At 43.1% G+C, this 23,008-nt stretch overlaps 1 protein-coding gene across 2 annotated transcripts in view; it reads left to right on the forward strand.

The window, feature by feature from the left end:
• Positions 1–808: 808 nt before the first annotated feature.
• LOC100136371 (vitamin D3 receptor B) overlaps positions 809–23,008 on the forward strand; it is a 94,559-nt gene continuing 72,359 nt past the window's right edge. For both annotated transcript variants that reach the window (XM_014167996.2, XM_045705805.1), the window contains exons 1-2: positions 809–1,391; positions 1,618–1,697. In XM_014167996.2, coding sequence (XP_014023471.1) covers positions 1,634–1,697 — 64 coding nt within the window. In that variant the 5' untranslated portion in view covers positions 809–1,391; positions 1,618–1,633. The remainder of the gene's footprint in view (positions 1,392–1,617; positions 1,698–23,008) is intronic.

Genomic DNA, 23,008 nt, shown 5'->3' on the forward strand with positions numbered 1-23,008 from the left:
TGGGCCGATGGGGCCCCTCTCTCCTTTCTTTATGTCGCATTTGCTGTGTTTACACAGTCGACACACCCCAGACCTTCAACCGAACCCGCTTCCCACAATCCTGTCACACACAACGTGTATGTCACTGACACAATAAATCAATAAACTCTACAATCAATCATGACGATGCAGGTGAACCGAACTGAAACCACCTAAAAATATAAATTGCAGGATTTTAGTCCTTACCCTCCTTCCGTGGGTATCCTGGTTTGTCCGAAAGGAGAGGGAGAGAATATCAAGGTAAACTATAGTTTGAAGCATTTACATAACAATCTTGGCATCAAAGCATGTTTCTGCTACTTTAGGCAGCTGACACGATATCCGCAGCACACTGCAGACACACCCCTCTCTTGCTCTCATGCGCACACGCTTCTGCATACGCACAATGCTGAGTAAGATTAAAATAATAATACAATCACAGAGACAATGAAATGATCGGTGTCATGTATCCCTACACTACTATGTTCAATTCCTAGCCTGTAACGCAATACTTTATTACGATGCTGCCACCTCAAAAAACCTCTGGCCACGTAACAAAGGATAGTGCATAGCACATATTTGTGGCAGATAATCATATCGTTTCCTTTTCAGTGCATATATTATCATATTGTTGCAATGTTATAGTAGCATAATAGCGGATCAGTGCTTGCGGTGAAACAATGTCGCTTTAAAGCTCACGCGGTCAAAGTTGTTTACCTCTTCGTTACCTCTGACGTCATGACACACCCCTGTGTTTGGGGGAAGGGGACTAGCTCGCACACGTTACGAACATTTGGCTCGACCAAGCATAGCAGGGCTGGTGTAAAATGCCACCAACCAAAACACGGGATTAACGCAGATTGTACCTTTGATTGGCTATTGGAGAGGTTTATGGAACATATTATATACTGTGGACGTCCAGGGGCGGGGCATAACAAAAAGTAATGGCCATTTATGTAGGGTCTGGCAAGACAGTGGATTTCAGTTATTCTATAGAATTCGCCTTTTGTAGAGCATGACAAAAAAGGTAAATACCGTAACCTTTATTACTAGGCGTTTTCGTTCATAGCAGTCGCGTTCGGTCTGAATACAATTGATACATCGCCTGAACTCGATTGCGCGATTAGGGTTAACCAGCCAGCTACACGGTAACGATCAGTATCAGCTCTCCGAGCCAGCGTTCAGAGCCTTCGTTTGGGCGTGATAGTTCTGACATTTCGAGTCGATCACATACGGGTCTTTGTAATACGCAGTTATTACACAGTATCGAACATATTTACTACAGGTCAACATGGAGAGGATTTTTTTTCTCTAGATATTGACGACGAAAAACGGATTAAGGGCAACTTGGTCTCGGGAAAAGTTGGACACAGGTATGAAACTCGCATGCAGAGAAAGAATGTGAAAGCTAAAACTATTCTGCTGCTCGAGCTCCAAATTAACGCAGTGTTACAAGGATGTCAGTGTACCAAAATAATCTTTACAATCCAACCACGCATGTTGCTCAAATAATTGTCTTACATTTTCTTTACAGAGATACAAATTGTATTATTCAAGCAACCAAACTGTCTGAAACAAAGTCATTTTCTACTTTTTCAGGATTAGAGATATATTAATGGTTAAGAGAGTTGTCAAGTCTTTATCCGCCATCTACAAACAAGGGCATGCCAAAATCTCAGGTAAGGTACTTTGATCTGATTTAAATCCATGCATTCATATACATTCATGCAATACATCAATCCATTCATGCAATACATCTATCCATTCATGCAATACATCTATCCATTCATGCAATTAAGCTCAGCTCGACATTCCGGAAATATTTATTATCTGTCAAAGCTTTAAAAGAAATGAGCTAGATAAGCTCTTTAAAAGCTTGAGTGTATTGCAGACACCCTTGCCCCAAATTGCCAGACTACTACTATATGACATAACGTGAGTTACATTTTAGGCTTCTGTTACTAGACCTTCAAAATGGGCCTCTCGTGTCTCACACTGGCAACTTTTTTCTCTGATTTAACGTCTACCATGTTCTTAATGGGTTCAATATGTAGGTTAAATCAAGTCCACTGGGGTCCAGAATTATTGAATCCCTAGATAGAGATGATCAAATACTGTATAAAATAAATAATACAAATACTGAGCTATATTGTGTGCTCCAAAAGAGAAAACAATGATATTATTTTATACTAATACAATTGTGCTGAAAAATAGGTGTTGTTTAACAATTAATACAAAAAAACCCTCAGAAGGTAGGGGTCAAAATTATTGGATCCCCTGTTTCCACGGTCCGCTTGCGAGGATAACAACATTGAGCCTTTTTCTAAAATGTTTTATGAGATTGGAGAACACTTTGGGAGGGATCTTAGACCATTCCTCCATACAGAATCTTTCCAGATCCTTGATATCATTTGTCTGCGCTTATGGACGGCCCTCTTCAATTCAAACCACAGGTTTTCAATGGGGTTCAAGTCCAGAGACTGAGATGACAATTGCAAAATGGAACGAAACAGGGATAAACCTACCTGAATTTGTCCAATAGAAACTCTCATTTGCAACTGTTTGGACATCCTACATCAGCTAGATGCAGGCAAGAGTGTTCAAGGCAATATTGAATGTGTCACTATCTGTCACCTTGATTAATCCAATTTGTCTCTCGATTTGTTTCTACCTTAAAAACCTTCATTCGTAGGCTAGGTTGTAGCAACCTCATGATGGGTATAGGGAAACATTGAGTATCATGTAGTAGCCTAAACCTATTGATGTTACATTGAACTGGGTGAATGGAATATGAATGACAGTCATTCAATATGCTTTAATAGAAATAAGGCCATGCTGATTAAAAAAAAAACTTTTCCTCCCAGATTAGAATATGCACATTCTGACTGAGAGACAGCAAACTTGGCTGCCTGCTGCAAGTTGAAAGCACACAGACCCACCCCTCTGCACGCTGCTCCAAATCTGCAGGTTTTTTTGCAGTGAGAATGTGCAGTGAGTTATTTTGCCAACATCTAGTTAGGCATATTAAAACACTTATGTGTCATCCGATTATCAACTGTCAACTTGCGGATACGAGTATGGCCATGTCGGCAGACCCAGAGGTTGAATCCTAAGCGCCTGCCTACACATAGTCTGAAGTACAATACCAACATAGCTACTGTAGTAAGTCATCGCTGTGTGCTGGAAAACCTTGGTACAGCATGGGTGGAATAGTTATTGTGGTGCTCGTGAATTTCCTTTTTCGACCAATGCCTGCTTCTCACTTTAAATATATATTTTTGTTTTTAATAGTGTTTATGTTTTATACAGCAGTACTGTGTGTCCAAGACAATTTCTCCCTCGGGGACAATAACGTTTTATCCTATCCTATGTAACCCATTTTGGAGGTGGAAATTGCCATAATGTAATGGTTCTTCTGCCAGTGCCATCGGCTGCCATCACTATCACCTCATAATGCACTCGAGAGCATTTCTAAGTGCATGATAACGCACTGACAAGAAGCACCGTACACTGCGGCACGCCCCTAATTAAGTCGGTGGCACACAGCAACACTTGGAACCGCCACTGTTGTTGTAGAACGTGCAGTTCCTGGTTGCTCTGTACAATTTGTCAAATATGCCAAATTTCTCCCCAACACACTCCCTCTCACTCCCTCGCTCAGTCACATTTCCCCTGCCAAAGAGGTGATGATGAGGGAAGTAGAGAAGTCAAGTCGCCTAGCGGACATGTTTGTAGGCCTGTAGAATCAATGTATGGTACATGCAGCTCCAGTCTAGAGAATGGGAGATCTTGGATAAACATGATATGATCGAAAGAAAGCAGGATGAACAAAACAACTCCTTGGCCTATTCCCTTCCCCTAGCCCCCACGTCTTCAGTTTTTTCAGATCTGACTGAGTGGATAGGTGTAAAGGCATCCGGTTGCTTTCCAGTCAAAACAGTTCGGAAGAGTTTGCATATATAATGTAGACATTTTGTGATGTTTTTGTTCGTTATGGACTTTAGTAAGGATTTTTTTGGCTCTTCAGGCACACAACATTTTTTCTTGAGGCAAGCCTAAGTCGCTAGCCAAAGTCTATGGCCCTTCGTTGGTGATTGGTCAATAGATGGATTTTTCAATAAAGACTTGTTGTCATTCAATGAGAAACAAGTAATTTCCATGCACATTTTTTCATTGAGAAATACTACACCAAACTAAGATCTTCTCTGCAAAAACTTCAAAATTAATGACAGATTTCTTGAGTTATCTTATATTAAATATGACTGTTTTGAGGAAGTGGCTATGGCGTCTCAAAATGGACAAACAGTACTATTGCAGCTTTTTTATAATTTGTCAAGTGAAGGTATTTTAAAGGCGTTGTCACACCCTGACCATAGAGAGCCATTGTTTCTCTATGGTGAAGTGGTTCAGGGCGTGACTGGGGGTGATCTAGTTTATTTATTTCTATGTGGGGTTCTAGGTTTGATTTTCTATGTTGGTGATTTGTATGATTCCCAATTAGAGGCAGCTGGTAATCGTTGTCTCTAATTGGGGATCATATTTAAGTAGCTGTTTTTCCCACCTGTGTTTATGGGATATTGTTTTGAGTTAGTGCACGTAGCATCTCTGTAGTCACGGTTTGTTGTTAGTTTATTTGTTTTTGTCTTTGCTTAGTTTCACTTTCTAATAAATAATGTGGAACTCAACATTCGCTGCGCCTTGGTCTGACATTTATTCCAGCGAACGTGACAGGTGTATGCGAGCACACTCGTTTGGAACTCAGCTAGGGGCCAGCCGAATTGAAGCATGCTGACGCCTTAAGTCAGCAATGTGATGGTGGCGGTTCCCTTTAGTCTTTTGCAATGGTCTTATGGGAGCTTCGACCATATTGCTTACCTCATCTTACACCTATCCAGTTCCTTCCGGTCTGAAACACCAAAGGTGTAGTGGGTTGTTTTCATTTCAGACAGGGCTTTTCTTTAGGCCATTTATTAGAAAGCATTTAGGGGGAGCTGACACAGTGGTAACATTGTACTAGGCTTGGGCGGTATACCGTGTATACCGAATACCGGGGTATGAACAACTCTGAACAGTTAATTTTGAGATGTGTCTGTTACTTGAGCTCTATGAAGCATTTATTTGAGCTGCAATTTCTGAGGCTGGTAACTAATGAACGTATCCTCTGCAGCAGAGGCAACTCTGGGTCTTCCTTTCCTGTGGCGGTCCTCATGAGAGCCAGTTTCATCATAGCGCTTGATGGTTTTTGCGACTGCACTTGAGGAAACTGACAAAGTAATGATGGACTGTCGTTTCTCTTTGCATTTTTGAGCTGTTCTTGGACTTTTACCAAATAGGGCTATCTTCTGTCACCTTCTACCATGTCACAACACAACTGATTGGCTCAAACACATTAAGAGGGAAATAAATTCCACAAATTAACTTTTAACAAGGTACACCTGTTAATTGAAATGCATTCCAGGTGACTACCGCATGAAGCTGGTTGAGAGAATGCCAAGAGTGTGCAAAACTGTCATTAAGGCAAAGGGTGGCTACTTTGAAGAATCTCAAATAGAAAATATATTTTGATATGTTTAACACTTTTTTTGGTTACTACATGATTCCATATGTGTTATTTCATATTTTTGATGTCTTCACTAATATTCTACAATGTAGAAAATAGTCAAAATAAATAAAAACCCTTGAATGAGCAGGTGTGTCCAAACTTTTGACTGGTACTGTAAGTAAGTGGCTGAATGAATAAGGTCACGGCGCATCATATTGTTTTAGCTTTCTGCCGTGTTTGAGTGGTCAAAGACCTTTGGATGAGTTATCTGTACAGCTGCCACTGCAGCTTGATTTCCTTGTGTTTTTTTCTCCTCTAAGTTCTGGGCCCATATGCTCCTCCCCATCTTCTCCGAGCAGAGCAGGCAGACCCTTTGTCCTAGCGACTCCCAGACTCCAAACAGAAACAGTGTGTACCCAGTACTGTTCTTCCTTCAGACATACTTGCCTCAAAATGTTGTTAATTTTCACAATGTATCTCATTCACACTCACCAAAAATGACATTAGGTAGCTCCTACCTATATATGTATAACCTACCTATAATGTATAGCTGGATATCCTGTCTTTGCAATTTGTTTATTTTCGTTTACGCTCGTTAACATATTTAGCTAGCAGCCTCCATGGAAATTCCCCATTACTTGTGCACATTTTGTTAGCATTCTTGTAGTAGACTGCCAATGGGATTTTTTGCGGGGGGTTTTGGCGCCCCTTGTGTACTAAGCCGGTAATACCGTAAATCCCGGTGTGAGAGAAGGATGGTATGAGGATTTACCGCCCAACCCTACTTTGGGACCTACTTCCCAATCCATTTGACTGTGATCCTGGCTCAGTTGAACATGCCGGCAAGTGAAATCAAACAGCTGGTCGAGCGGTCATGTGACCGAACGCATTTGCATGTCACTACGGAGTTTTGGTTCCTGACTCAAAGGGAATATACGCTGGCGTCTCCCTCTGAGCATTAATGCCACGTTCAAGACAACTGGGAACTCTGAAAAAAACAGACTAAGACTGGGAAAAATTATTTTTTGAACGGTCATCCAACTCTGAATTCTCTTTCTGGAGCCCCGACTTTCTGACCTGAAGACCACTGATGTCATGATTTGATCTCGTATTTTTCAGAGTATCCAGTTGTTTTGAAAGCACCATCAGTGCTCTCGTCTGCATTAAAACCAAATATCGAACCAGGTTGGATGTGACTGCAGAGATGAGGTGCGCACGGTTGACCATGCACGCCCCTTGACTTTTAGAAGCTCCGACGTGACATGCATCAAGCACACCCATCTCATTAGTGGTAGTGAGATAAGATACATTATGTCAGATTCATTTGTAATTGACTGTCGTAGCCCCACATTAAAAGTATGTGATGGTGAGTTGAGAAGACAATCGGAAATACTGTTAGAATGTTTTTCAATTGACTGCCCTAGCCCCAAATATAAAAGTAAAAACATTTTTTTCACACGGTTGGGGTCGCAAGAATTTTCAGATGTCAAAATGGGGTCGTAGGCCAAAAAGCTGGACAACCAGAGCTGAACCTAGAACAGTAGCCGAGGGCATTGTAATGCAGGCTCACGTTCCAGCCAGTCACAGCCACAACAATGGCAGCTTGTGTACGAGGGTTGAGCAGTCGTGTTGGTACAGTCTATTAGCCTTCTGTCCACCCTGCGACAGCAGTACAGTGATCCAACCCACCCCCTCCATGACCACTGTAATTGGTTGCTTCCTCCTCTCCCATATGTAACAGTTTAGGCCTCCTATAGAGCTACCCTTTATTTGACACAGAAAGCTGGGCTTTTGTGTGGGTGTTTACCGTATGCTGTATATAGTGCACGTGTTAAGTTGTTGTTGGGAGTAATGACGCGTTAAATTCCACCTATTAGTGTTGGGCACACGTTGAAATGTCCAGTGATTGATGGTTCGAACACTCGACACGTCACAGGTAAAGCATACTGTGTGTAAGTATAGCCGGGTTAGTCATGTAGAATAATGCGACTTCTTGGAAACGTGTTGCATGCAGGGCCCACCAGTGGGTTGAGAAAAGGAGAAACCCACCTGGCTTGGTTTGGTCCCTGTATGAGTTAGAATGAGTGAGTTAGAATGAGTGAGTTAGTATGAGTTGTTAGTATGAGTGAGTTAGTATGAGTTAGTTACATTGTAAATAGTATGAGTGAGTAGGTATGAGTTAGTGGAAATAGAATGCTTTAGTATCCGGCCATAATGATGATACAAACAAGGTGTTACGACATCATTACCTGCGGGTGATTGAGGCATAGTACACGTTGCCCAGGTTTGTACTTTTTGGGTTTTGGTTATGTAACCGGGACCAGAGCTAAGTGCTTACACACCCACGTCACCCACATGTCTGTTGTCTGGTCGGTCCTGTCCTTGCTAGTTCAGAGTGTGTGTGTGTGTGTGTGTGTGTGTGTGTGTGTGTGTGTGTGTGTGTGTGTGTGTGTGTGTGTGTGTGTGTGTGTGTGTGTGTGTGTGTGTGTGTGTGTGTGTGTGTGTGTGTGTGTGTGAGAGAGAGCGATAGCACTTAATCGCTGTCGAGCTCTGGAGAGACAGGGCTGTGTGTGGGGGGTTGTGTGTGTGTGTGTGAGTCCAAGCGGGCCTCTCCTTGCCTCTTCGTCTTTCCCCTTTCCAGAGTCCAGCGAGGGACCCAGCAAAAGGGCAGGCCGCCCCTGCCTCTCGCTTCGCAGTGGGGCCCCTGCCTCTCTCGCTTCGCGGTGGGGCCTGGAGAGGGGTGTGTGTGTGGAGACCAAGGTTATTATAGTAAATGTAAACTGAAACAAATAAAAACTAAAATTGGAAAAACAGTTTAGTAAAATAATTAAGAAAAACTATTGAAAACTATTATCTTCGAAAACGAAATAAAATAAAAAACATAATAAATTCTGTTTAGTTGTGCAGAAATCTAATAGGGTTTAAAAAAAATAAAATATTATGGGGTTTTTGATCTTCTAAATCTGGCAGGTAAATGCTGCCAGTAGATGGTGATGTTTCAAGTAGGCCTAGCTTGTGTATCACTATCACTAGCTAGTAGTAATTAATTGGGTGAGCGAGGAGCATGAGCGTGAACCATAGGCCTGAACAATGGCGGTAGCAGCAAATTTTTTCCTCGCTCGTTGGAATAATGTGTAGAATTGCAGGATTTTAGCTGTAAAACTGCTCAATTTTCTCCTCACTTGATGGAACAATGGTAGAATTGCAGGAAATTAGTATTTAAAACGGCAAAATATGACACGGGAGTTTGTATGACAGAGGGAAATGAAGGAGGGAAAGAGAGAGGGAGAGGGGAATTGAGAGTGAAATCATTGGACAGGACTGGACAGGTGTGCTCTGACAGTTACTCACTCACCAAGTACTCTTTTATTCCGAATGCAATTCTGCAACTTAACAAATGTTGGACTAATTGCAATTAGCACTTGTACTATGAAATTGTGCTTACCCTGCCTATTTTTTTATAAATATCCTTTGCTATTTATTTGACATTTTTCAATGTTATATGTTTTATGACTGCTGCAAGATGAATTGCGGACATTTGAGGACATTCACATTTTCTGAATCACTGGTGTCTATCCAGGCCTATTCTGTTGTTCCAGGTTCTCTCTTTCTATTGTTCTTTCTCTCTCTTTTCCCCCATCAGTCGATCACTGTCTTTTTAGGGTTTCTTTACTGCATCCCCTATCCCTCTTTCTGACACTTCTATTCCTGTTTTTATGTATTCCTTTCTTATTTTCTCTCTGTTTGCTTCTGTTTCTGACTCTTTCTTTCTCCCTCTCCTCCCCCCACTTCTCTTCGCCTTGTAAAGTTTCTCATTTCTTTCTCCCTCTCTCTCCCCCTCTCTCTTTCCATGGAGAGGGTCATTCCAGGTCTGATTTGTTTTATGTCTGTTCTGTACTTGTAGTGACCCAGCCAGATTATGCAGTAAAACACATCGCCTTGTGTTTTTTCTTGCTCTGTCTCTCGCTCTCTCTCTTTCCGTTTGGGAATATCTTGGCAGTCGGGAGCCATTTCTGAGCCATTTCTGGTATTGCGTCATGTGATGTGATAGGGAGCCAGCCGCTCATTGGGCTCCGTCATTTCGGAGAAGGCCCCGTTCTCTCTCACTCCACCAGCATTCCGTCCCCTCTCATTTTTCCAGCTTTGTTATAGGTCTGGATGTGATTCCGGCTCCGACTCTTGTGTGTCGGGATGTGGTCCGTAAACTCATTGCTGACATTCTTGAGACATGATGCCGTGTTTTTTATTCCTTCTCTTTCCTGCTTGTCTGTGAGCAGTTAAGGCAAATGATCACTTTTAGAATATCCTGTTTGCATCCTTCTCCCCTACTTCCCCTTCTCATTAAGTTAGGGCAAATGATCACTTTTAGAAAATCCTGTTTGCATCCTTCTCCCCTACTTCCCCTTCTCATTAAGTTAGGGCAAATGATCACTTTTAGAAAATCCTGTTTGCATCCTTCTCCCCTACTTCCCCTTCTCATTAAGTTAGGGCAAATGATCACTTTTAGAAAATCCTCTCTGCATCCTTTTCCTCTTCCCCTTCTTCTTTAGTTAAAGGAAAGGCTGCACAATATATATGTCACAAATTATATTCCATCTAAAAAATGTCAAAAGTTTCAGATTTTTAAAATAATTATACTTCTATTTTCGCTTTTTGAATTAGATTTATCAAAAACTCATATACAGTACCAACAATACATTGTGGCTTTGACATGAAGAAAGAAACAGCCTGCTGGTGGCTTCGGTGATGGAGTGAATCGGATAAGTAGGTACTAAAGTACCCAAAAGGTTTTGTCATGTTATGTTGCTAGTAGATGATAAAAATCAAAGATAGCCAGCTATCTAAGTGCACCGGTCCATGCAAAATGAACTGGCCCACTCGGATCTAGCGTGCAATAAGCTAGCAAGCTACAACAACTCCATCAACATTGCACGTTTTGCAGAAATGAATGGTAAAATACAAATGATTAATGTAATTGTTTATTTCAAGGTATGTCTTTATTTTAGTTGAACTGCCTGATCTTCATTGGCCAATATAACTTGTAGGATATCATGGTAGCCAATGTTTGTGTTAGCCGTTTTACCTGGATTTACTATTACTGCTGCTAGTAACGTTAGCACTCAGGTTAGCATGTGGGTAGCTATAGCTACCATCAGCTAACAACAGAGTTTTAGCCAGTTTGGTCATAAGCGTTCGATGTCTACTATGATGGTAAAGGTTTATCTTGATTTTGTGTAACAGTAGGAGAAATGCTGATGTGCTGAACTGCTAATAAGTGATGTGTTTCAAGGCTTCTAGGGGTAAGCCAGCAGGGGTGTAAAAAGGACCATGCTAAAAGCCTGTGCGCTGTATAAGTGATACAAATATTTTTAGCAGATACAGAATAAAGAAATCCCAGGATACGGTCATTCAGAGTGCCCCTTCCTTGCCTCCTTGTCTCTTTTATTGCTTGACCACAAGCCTGAAATGACTGGATAGGTGAAACCAATGGCTAGTTTCCCTTTACCTGTCCATTTCTATATGCTCAGTAACAATAAAGAAACAAGGAAATTAGGTATTTTGTGAGGGTTGGAACACTGCCATGGTCAGTTTTGAGCCTGCCCACAACTACACCACTCTCCTCTTTGCAATAGGAGCCTGCAACAGTGCCAATGGCTAGAAGATACAGCGAACAGCCACAATGTTTGGAAATGTATACACTTCCATACAAGATTCAAACCACCATGCACTCCTGATTTATTGACCGTGTTAAATCGGTTGGAATTGTGAGAGGGCATCTGCCGTTTTCATTGAATGTCTTCAGGTGTTTGATATGCTACTTTTCAGTTTCAGCATAAATCCAGCACCTAGACTAAAGCCTATTAGTTGACCATTTTAAAGGGATTGCATGAGTTTTAAAGGGAAAGTTCATCCGTTAGTCAAAGTTTGTCAGATGTTTACAAAAGTGGTCCTAGGTGTAGCTGAAAGCTTAACCTGTTATTGCCATCTGTTGTGTAGGCCTATATGACCCTGCTATTTGTATTAGGAGACATGGAAACTAAAGAAATGATAAAGGTTGGCCTAGTTTCATCTAATTTCATCTAATTAGATGGTGTCAAACTTTCTCATTCATTTTGTAATGAGACATGCATGTTGCAGGACCTACACAACTGATGGTGCAACAAACATACTTTCCTGGACCTTTTCTTGAGGTATGAAAACATCAAAGATTTCACATTTTTGGATGAACAATCCCTTTACTTCCTCCAAGAGTAGAATTCTTGCCTAAAAACACTACCACTGCCTGGTGTTGTTCAATAATGTAGTGCGCAGTTGTTCAATAATTCAGTATGATAGTTAGGCTCTATAGTAATATGGTTTACATAATGTAATAAATGATTGGTTCTCACAATCCCAGTTGCTGGTAATGAACAGCGTTTAAGTGCTGGTCTAGGTTCAGCTGTCCCGTGAGTCCCATGTTTTCCAGAGCTCAAAGTATCAGAGCAGAGTGCTTATCTAGGATCAGTCTTTTAGAACATAATTCATTAAATTAGGCTATAGGGACAGGGAGGACCTGATCCTAGATCAGCACTTTTACTCTGTCACTGTTTTTCAATACCAGCCCAGATCATCTTTGAAAACATCCAACTGATCCGGATACAGTTCCTAATATGCTTCCCGGATACCATTCCTTAGTCTTGGCCATAGATAATTATGCATCATTATGGTTGTGACGCATGCATGTTATTTCAGTAATCTGAATGAAGAAATCAGAAGCGGAGAGGATTGACTAAAATGATGACTAAAATGTAAATGTAAAATGTACAGGTGGACTCCAATCTAGTTGTAGAAACATGATCAGAGGAAACAGGATGCATCTGAGCTCAATTTCGAGTCTCATAGCAAAGTGTCTGAATACTTATGCAAATAAGGTATATGTTTTTTATTTTTAATAAATTAGCAAAAATGTCCAAAAAACTGTTTTGCTTGTGTATAGATTGCAGAAGATTTGTATTTATTTAACCGATTTTAGAATAAGGCTGTAACGTAACAAAATGTGGAAAAACTCAAGGGGTCTGAATACTTTCCAAAGGCACAGTATAGCCCTAGGCGATGCTCTTGGTTCATTTAATGTGCAGGGCGGCATACAGTTAGCCTACAATGATAGTGAATTTGTATTTGATTTTGCATAGCGTAGTAATAGGGCTTTTAAAAAAATATTATCATAATTAATAGGCTAAAACATTACCTTTAGCTATACAGAATATCTCACCACTGTGCATTTCAACCTCCACTCACCTTTATTCCTTTCTGGAGCAGGCAGAGGGGCTGTCAACAGTTTAGTGAAATAGGTTTCTTTTTGAAAACATGTTACTATCGATGTTCCCGAATGGATTTCACAAGGAATGTTTTGCAGGACCAGGGTTGGAGAACCCATTGCATACAACATTTGGGCGTAATATCACGTGTTGCGCAATGAGAGCATGCTCCTCAAACAGTGGTTGATGTGTGGAGTAAAATAAGTGTCTTATTTCTTTCTCAGTTGCTCATGTTAAACAAATGTTCTGCTATAAAACCCAAGTAGCTTGGTTGGAAAGTGCACAGCACCTATTCTCACCTATTCCTGCCCATTTCATAATGGACCACTCTAAATCAAAACTCTTTTGTCATATTAGTAAAGACAAGATTACATTGAAAAAGTCTGATGGGTGAAAATATGATCACTTGATGAGAGAACAGGGTGGAAGAAGAGGCAAGGAACAGAACCCAAGCTTTTGTTGCTACTTTCTCAAACCATCAATAGCCTATAGTCGCACCCTGCAGCCCATACATGTTCTGATTTCTAAAACATTCTTAGGTTTTTATCATTCACAACTAAAGTTTCCAAATAAGTCTAAATCTAGCATATAGGACCTGTTTCAAATGATCACGTATGCTTAACATAGCGACTCATATGCTTACTTACTGCGGAATGGGAAAAATATCCTTTCTATTTTATTCAGCTAAGTTCAATTCTAATCTTCTTACTATAAAATCATATAATATAAAATAATGGCACGGCACTAAATAATCAAGCCTACAGCCTATGGCAGAAGCATAGTCAGATAACATACAGTATCTAGTCTACTAAATGAACAAGCCTACAGCCTATGGCAGGAGCATCGCCAGATAACATACAGTAAGCCAACTCATATTATGTTTTTCTGAAATACTTTTTCTTCATATCATAATGTTTCTTTAGACCTGACTACAATAAATAAGGGATTTATTGTGATGGTATATATTAAATGTATTTATTAGACTTTTTAAAATGTAGATGTTCCAAAGGCCCGTATCAGCAGCTTGTGCCTGGAGATGCTAAACATGTTTATGTTAATTAATGGTCAATTACCATGAGACCAGAAGTATTTTGCATGACAGTAACCGACTGACAACATTTCATGACCGCCACAGCCCTACCTGAGACCCTATAGTGACACTGTACAGTGAGTGACCTTTGACTCCCTGACCCATGGCATGAAGGGGCGTGTCGGACACTGCCCTGTCGGTCTGTAACATGTCGTCCCGGCTCCCTTCGTGGCCCCTGTGTGCCCTAGATCAGCCAGCTCCTTCCTGTACAGTCAATGTACACAATGGCCGGATTGGCCAGGGTGTGGGAAAAAAAAGGCCTGTGTCTGCATCGCATTCCGTCAACTCACATCGCACACATTAGACACACACCACAAGACCAGTCCCATCACATCACACACACATCACACACACCGCAAGACAAGTCCCATCACATCACACACACTGCAAGACAAGTCCGATCACATCACACACACATCACACACACTGCAAGACCAGTCCCATCACATCACACACACATCACACACACTGCAAGACCAGTCCCATCACATCACACACACATCACACACACTGCAAGACAAGTCCGATCACATCACACACACATCACACACACCGCAAGACAAGTCTCATCACATCACACACACATCACACACACTGCAAGACAAGTCCCATCACATCACACACATCACACACACCGCAAGCCAAGTCCCATCACATCACACACATCACACACACCATCAGCTATTGGACAATTTCAGGAAATAAGAGGAATCAGATAAGTAAAAGCCTCCCTTTCCATCACTTTTCATTCTGGAATACAAACACAGGCTGCAGCGTTTTCATTGTGTCGCTGATAGATCTAAAGAAGATGAATAGTTGTCGAGAGATGAGTCGTGTGTTATTTTTAGCCCACAATTTTACCCGGCCCACAGGCTGTGTGTAGCTAGTTATATTTTTAGCCGCTGTTTAATAAATAACTCAAAAACAGTCTGTTAGTCCTCTTCACTACTCTGTTCCCTCATGCTGTTGTCCCACAGGTCCTTTTCCTGGGCTGCATCTAGTTCCCTCTGTATCTGACCTCTCTATCTGTATCTGACCTCTCTCTAGTTCCCTCTGTATCTGACCTCTCTCTAGTTCCCTCTGTATCTGACCTCTCTATCTGTATCTGACCTCTCTATCTGTATCTGACCTCTCTATCTGTATCTGACCTCTCTATCTGTATCTGACCTCGCTCTAGTTCCCTCTGTATCTGACCTCTCTATCTGTATCTGACCTCGCTCTAGTTCTCTCTGTATCTGACCTCTCTATCTGTATCTGACCTCGCTCTAGTTCCCTCTGTATCTGACCTCTCTATCTGTATCTGACCTCTCTATCTGTATCTGACCTCGCTCTAGTTCCCTCTGTATCTGACCTCTCTATCTGTATCTGACCTCGCTCTAGTTCTCTCTGTATCTGACCTCTCTATCTGTATCTGACCTCTCTAACTGTATCTGACCTCTCTATCTGTATCTGACCTCTCTATCTGTATCTGACCTCTCTATCTGTATCTGACCTCTCTATCTGTATCTGACCTCGCTCTAGTTCCCTCTGTATCTGACCTCTCTATCTGTATCTGACCTCTCTATCTGTATCTGACCTCTCTATCTGTATCTGACCTCTCTATCTGTATCTGACCTCGCTCTAGTTCCCTCTGTATCTGACCTCTCTATCTGTATCTGACCTCTCTATCTGTATCTGACCTCTCTATCTGTATCTGACCTCTCTATCTGTATCTGACCTCGCTCTAGTTCCCTCTGTATCTGACCTCTCTATCTGTATCTGACCTCTCTATCTGTATCTGACCTCTCTATCTGTATCTGACCTCGCTCTAGTTCCCTCTGTAGCGGACCTCTCTATCTGTATCTGACCTCGCTCTAGTTCCCTCTGTATCTGACCTCTCTATCTGTATCTGACCTCTCTATCTGTATCTGACCTCGCTCTAGTTCCCTCTGTATCTGACCTCTCTATCTGTATCTGACCTCTCTATCTGTATCTGACCTCTCTATCTGTATCTGACCTCTCTATCTGTATCTGACCTCGCTCTAGTTCTCTCTGTATCTGACCTCTCTATCTGTATCTGACCTCTCTATCTGTATCTGACCTCTCTATCAGTATCTGACCTCGCTCTAGTTCCCTCTGTATCTGACCTCTCTCTCTGTATCTGACCTCGCTCTAGTTCCCTCTGTATCTGACCTCTCTATCTGTATCTGACCTCGCTCTAGTTCCCTCTGTATCTGACCTCTCTATCTGTATCTGACCTCGCTCTAGTTCCCTCTGTATCTGACCTCTCTATCTGTATCTGACCTCGCTCTAGTTCCCTCTGTATCTGACCTCGCTCTAGTTCCCTCTGTATCTGACCTCTCTATCTGTATCTGACCTCGCTCTAGTTCCCTCTGTATCTGACCTCTCTATCTGTATCTGACCTCGCTCTAGTTCCCTCTGTATCTGACCTCGCTCTAGTTCCCTCTGTATCTGACCTCTCTATCTGTATCTGACCTCGCTCTAGTTCCCTCTGTATCTGACCTCTCTATCTGTATCTGACCTCGCTCTAGTTCCCTCTGTATCTGACCTCGCTCTAGTTCCCTCTGTATCTGACCTCGCTCTAGTTCCCTTTGTATCTGACCTCTCTATCTGTATCTGACCTCGCTCTAGTTCCCTCTGTATCTGACCTCTCTATCTGTATCTGACCTCGCTCTAGTTCCCTCTGTATCTGACCTCTCTATCTGTATCTGACCTCTCTATCTGTATCTGACCTCGCTCTAGTTCCCTCTGTATCTGACCTCTCTATCTGTATCTGACCTCTCTATCTGTATCTGACCTCTCTCTCTGTATCTGACCTCTCTCTCTGTATCTGACCTCTCTATCTGTATCTGACTTCTCTATCTGTATCTGACCTCTCTCTCTGTATCTGACCTCTCTCTCTGTATCTGACCTCGCTCTAGTTCCCTCTGTATCTGACCTCTCTCTCTGTATCTGACCTCGCTCTAGTTCCCTCTGTGTCTGACCTCTCTCTCTGTATCTGACCTCTCTCTCTGTATCTGACCTCTCTATCTGTATCTGACCTCGCTCTAGTTCCCTCTGTATCTGACCTCTCTATCTGTATCTGACCTCTCTATCTGTATCTGACCTCGCTCTAGTTCTCTCTGTATCTGACCTCTCTATCTGTATCTGACCTCTCTATCTGTATCTGACCTCGCTCTAGTTCTCTCTGTATCTGACCTCTCTATCTGTATCTGATCTCGCTCTAGTTCCCTCTGTATCTGACATCGCTCTAGTTCCCTCTGTATCTGACCTCTCTATCTGTATCTGACCTCTCTATCTGTATCTGACCTCGCTCTAGTTCTCTCTGTATCTGACCTCTCTATCTGTATCTGACCTCTCTATCTGTATCTGACCTCGCTCTAGTTCTCTCTGTATCTGACCTCTCTATCTGTATCTGACCTCTCTATCTGTATCTGACCTCTGTATCTGATCTCGCTCTAGTTCCCTCTGTATCTGACCTCTCTATCTGTATCTGACCTCGCTCTAGTTCCCTCTGTATCTGACCTCTCTATCTGTTTCTGACCTCGCTCTAGTTCTCTCTGTATCTGACCTCTCTATCTGTATCTGACCTCTCTAACTGTATCTGACCTCTCTATCTGTATCTGACCTCTCTATCTGTATCTGACCTCTCTATCTGTATCTGATCTCTCTATCTGTATCTGACCTCGCTCTAGTTCCCTCTGTATCTGACCTCTCTATCTGTATCTGACCTCTCTATCTGTATCTGACCTCTCTATCTGTATCTGACCTCTCTATCTGTATCTGACCTCGCTCTAGTTCCCTCTGTATCTGACCTCTCTATCTGTATCTGACCTCTCTATCTGTATCTGCCCTCTCTATCTGTATCTGACCTCTCTATCTGTATCTGACCTCTCTATCTGTATCTGACCTCGCTCTAGTTCCCTCTGTATCCGACCTCTCTATCTGTATCTGACCTCTCTATCTGTATCTGACCTCGCTCTAGTTCCCTCTGTATCTGACCTCTCTATCTGTATCTGACCTCTCTATCTGTATCTGACCTCTCTCTCTGTATCTGACCTCTCTCTCTGTATCTGACCTCTCTATCTGTATCTGACTTCTCTATCTGTATCTGACCTCTCTCTCTGTATCTGACCTCTCTCTCTGTATCTGACCTCGCTCTAGTTCCCTCTGTATCTGACCTCTCTCTCTGTATCTGACCTCGCTCTAGTTCCCTCTGTGTCTGACCTCTCTCTCTGTATCTGACCTCTCTCTCTGTATCTGACCTCTCTATCTGTATCTGACCTCGCTCTAGTTCCCTCTGTATCTGACCTCTCTATCTGTATCTGACCTCTCTATCTGTATCTGACCTCGCTCTAGTTCTCTCTGTATCTGACCTCTCTATCTGTATCTGACCTCTCTATCTGTATCTGACCTCGCTCTAGTTCTCTCTGTATCTGACCTCTCTATCTGTATCTGATCTCGCTCTAGTTCCCTCTGTATCTGACATCGCTCTAGTTCCCTCTGTATCTGACCTCTCTATCTGTATCTGACCTCTCTATCTGTATCTGACCTCTCTATCTGTATCTGACCTCTCTATCTGTATCTGACCTCGCTCTAGTTCCCTCTGTATCCGACCTCTCTATCTGTATCTGACCTCTCTATCTGTATCTGACCTCGCTCTAGTTCCCTCTGTAGCTGACCTCTCTATCTGTATCTGACCTCGCTCTAGTTCCCTCTGTATCTGACCTCTCTATCTGTATCTGACCTCTCTATCTGTATCTGACCTCACTCTAGTTCCCTCTGTATCTGACCTCTCTATCTGTATCTGACCTCTCTATCTGTATCTGACCTCTCTATCTGTATCTGACCTCGCTCTAGTTCCCTCTGTATCTGACCTCTCTCTCTGTATCTGACCTCGCTCTAGTTCCCTCTGTATCTGACCTCTTTATCTGTATCTGACCTCGCTCTAGTTCCCTCTGTATCTGACCCCTCTATCTGTATCTGACCTCGCTCTAGTTCCCTCTGTATCTGACCTCTCTATCTGTATCTGACCTCTCTATCTGTGTCTGACCTCGCTCTAGTTCCCTCTGTATCTGACCTCGCTCTAGTTCCCTCTGTATCTGACCTCTCTATCTGTATCTGACCTCGCTCTAGTTCCCTCTGTATCTGACCTCTCTATCTGTATCTGACCTCGCTCTAGTTCCCTCTGTATCTGACCTCGCTCTAGTTCCCTCTGTATCTGACCTCTCTATCTGTATCTGACCTCGCTCTAGTTCCCTCTGTATCTGACCTCTCTATCTGTATCTGACCTCGCTCTAGTTCCCTCTGTATCTGACCTCGCTCTAGTTCCCTCTGTATCTGACCTCGCTCTAGTTCCCTCTGTATCTGACCTCGCTCTAGTTCCCTCTGTATCTGACCTCTCTATCTGTATCTGACCTCGCTCTAGTTCCCTCTGTATCTGACCTCTCTATCTGTATCTGACCTCGCTCTAGTTCCCTCTGTATCTGACCTCGCTCTAGTTCCCTCTGTATCTGACCTCACTCTAGTTCCCTCTGTATCTGACCTCTCTATCTGTATCTGACCTCGCTCTAGTTCCCTCTGTATCTGACCTCGCTCTAGTTCCCTCTGTATCTGACCTCTCTATCTGTATCTGACCTCGCTCTAGTTCCCTCTGTATCTGACCTCTCTATCTGTATCTGACCTCGCTCTAGTTCCCTCTGTATCTGACCTCGCTCTAGTTCCCTCTGTATCTGACCTCGCTCTAGTTCCCTTTGTATCTGACCTCTCTATCTGTATCTGATCTCGCTCTAGTTCCCTCTGTATCTGACCTCTCTATCTGTATCTGACCTCGCTCTAGTTCCCTCTGTATCTGACCTCTCTATCTGTATCTGACCTCTCTATCTGTATCTGACCTCGCTCTAGTTCCCTCTGTATCTGACCTCTCTATCTGTTTCTGACCTCGCTCTAGTTCTCTCTGTATCTGACCTCTCTATCTGTATCTGACCTCTCTAACTGTATCTGACCTCTCTATCTGTATCTGACCTCTCTATCTGTATCTGACCTCTCTATCTGTATCTGATCTCTCTATCTGTATCTGACCTCGCTCTAGTTCCCTCTGTATCTGACCTCTCTATCTGTATCTGACCTCTCTATCTGTATCTGACCTCTCTATCTGTATCTGACCTCGCTCTAGTTCCCTCTGTATCTGACCTCTCTATCTGTATCTGACCTCTCTATCTGTATCTGAACTCTCTATCTGTATCTGACCTCTCTATCTGTATCTGACCTCTCTATCTGTATCTGACCTCGCTCTAGTTCCCTCTGTATCTGATCTCTCTATCTGTATCTGACCTCTCTATCTGTATCTGACCTCGCTCTAGTTCCCTCTGTATCCGACCTCTCTATCTGTATCTGACCTCTCTATCTGTATCTGACCTCTCTATCTGTATCTGACCTCGCTCTAGTTCCCTCTGTAGCTGATCTCTCTATCTGTATCTGACCTCGCTCTAGTTCCCTCTGTATCTGACCTCTCTATCTGTATCTGACCTCTCTATCTGTATCTGACCTCGCTCTAGTTCCCTCTGTATCTGACCTCTCTATCTGTATCTGACCTCTCTATCTGTATCTGACCCCTCTATCTGTATCTGACCTCTCTATCTGTATCTGACCTCACTCTAGTTCTCTCTGTATCTGACCTCTCTATCTGTATCTGACCTCTCTATCTGTATCTGACCTCTCTATCTGTATCTGACCTCGCTCTAGTTCCCTCTGTATCTGACCTCTCTATCTGTATCTGACCTCTCTATCTGTATCTGAACTCGCTCTAGTTCCCTCTGTATCTGACCTCTCTCTCTGTATCTGACCTCGCTCTAGTTCCCTCTGTATCTGACCTCTCTATCTGTATCTGACCTCGCTCTAGTTCCCTCTGTATCTGACCCCTCTATCTGTATCTGACCTCGCTCTAGTTCCCTCTGTATCTGACCTCTCTATCTGTATCTGACCTCTCTATCTGTGTCTGACCTCGCTCTAGTTCCCTCTGTATCTGACCTCGCTCTAGTTCCCTCTGTATCTGACCTCTCTATCTGTATCTGACCTCGCTCTAGTTCCCTCTGTATCTGACCTCTCTATCTGTATCTGACCTCGCTCTAGTTCCCTCTGTATCTGACCTCGCTCTAGTTCCCTCTGTATCTGACCTCTCTATCTGTATCTGACCTCGCTCTAGTTCCCTCTGTATCTGACCTCTCTATCTGTATCTGACCTCGCTCTAGTTCCCTCTGTATCTGACCTCGCTCTAGTTCCCTCTGTATCTGACCTCGCTCTAGTTCCCTCTGTATCTGACCTCGCTCTAGTTCCCTCTGTATCTGACCTCTCTATCTGTATCTGACCTCGCTCTAGTTCCCTCTGTATCTGACCTCTCTATCTGTATCTGACCTCGCTCTAGTTCCCTCTGTATCTGACCTCGCTCTAGTTCCCTCTGTATCTGACCTCGCTCTAGTTCCCTCTGTATCTGACCTCTCTATCTGTATCTGACCTCGCTCTAGTTCCCTCTGTATCTGACCTCGCTCTAGTTCCCTCTGTATCTGACCTCTCTATCTGTATCTGACCTCGCTCTAGTTCCCTCTGTATCTGACCTCTCTATCTGTATCTGACCTCGCTCTAGTTCCCTCTGTATCTGACCTCGCTCTAGTTCCCTCTGTATCTGACCTCGCTCTAGTTCCCTTTGTATCTGACCTCTCTATCTGTATCTGATCTCGCTCTAGTTCCCTCTGTATCTGACCTCTCTATCTGTATCTGACCTCGCTCTAGTTCCCTCTGTATCTGACCTCTCTATCTGTATCTGACCTCTCTATCTGTATCTGACCTCGCTCTAGTTCCCTCTGTATCTGACCTCTCTATCTGTTTCTGACCTCGCTCTAGTTCTCTCTGTATCTGACCTCTCTATCTGTATCTGACCTCTCTAACTGTATCTGACCTCGCTATCTGTATCTGACCTCTCTATCTGTATCTGACCTCTCTATCTGTATTTGATCTCTCTATCTGTATCTGACCTCGCTCTAGTTCCCTCTGTATCTGACCTCTCTATCTGTATCTGACCCCTCTATCTGTATCTGACCTCTCTATCTGTATCTGACCTCTCTATCTGTATCTGACCTCTCTATCTGTATCTGACCTCTCTATCTGTATCTGACCTCGCTCTAGTTCCCTCTGTATCTGACCTCTCTATCTGTATCTGACCTCTCTATGTGTATCTGACCTCTCTATCTGTATCCGAACTCTCTATCTGTATCTGACCTCTCTATCTGTATCTGACCTCTCTATCTGTATCTGACCTCGCTCTAGTTCCCTCTGTATCTGATCTCTCTATCTGTATCTGACCTCTCTATCTGTATCTGACCTCTCTATCTGTATGTGACCTTTCTATCTGTATCTGACCTCGCTCTAGTTCCCTCTGTATCCGACCTCTCTATCTGTATCTGACCTCTCTATCTGTATCTGACCTCTCTATCTGTATCTGACCTCTCTATCTGTATCTGACCTCGCTCTAGTTCCCTCTGTATCTGACCTCTCTCTCTGTATCTGACCTCGCTCTAGTTCCCTCTGTATCTGACCTCTCTATCTGTATCTGACCTCGCTCTAGTTCCCTCTGTATCTGACCTCTCTATCTGTATCTGACCTCGCTCTAGTTCCCTCTGTATCTGACCTCTCTATCTGTATCTGACCTCGCTCTAGTTCCCTCTGTATCTGACCTCGCTCTAGTTCCCTCTGTATCTGACCTCTCTATCTGTATCTGACCTCGCTCTAGTTCCCTCTGTATGTGACCTCTCTATCTGTATCTGACCTCGCTCTAGTTCCCTCTGTATCTGACCTCGCTCTAGTTCCCTCTGTATCTGACCTCGCTCTAGTTCCCTCTGTATCTGACCTCTCTATCTGTATCTGACCTCGCTCTAGTTCCCTCTGTATCTGACCTCGCTCTAGTTCCCTCTGTATCTGACCTCGCTCTAGTTCCCTCTGTATCTGACCTCTCTATCTGTATCTGACCTCGCTCTAGTTCCCTCTGTATCTGACCTCTCTATCTGT

This window comes from Salmo salar, chromosome ssa22 (assembly GCF_905237065.1).
Source record: "Salmo salar chromosome ssa22, Ssal_v3.1, whole genome shotgun sequence".
Classification (NCBI taxonomy): domain Eukaryota; kingdom Metazoa; phylum Chordata; class Actinopteri; order Salmoniformes; family Salmonidae; genus Salmo; species Salmo salar.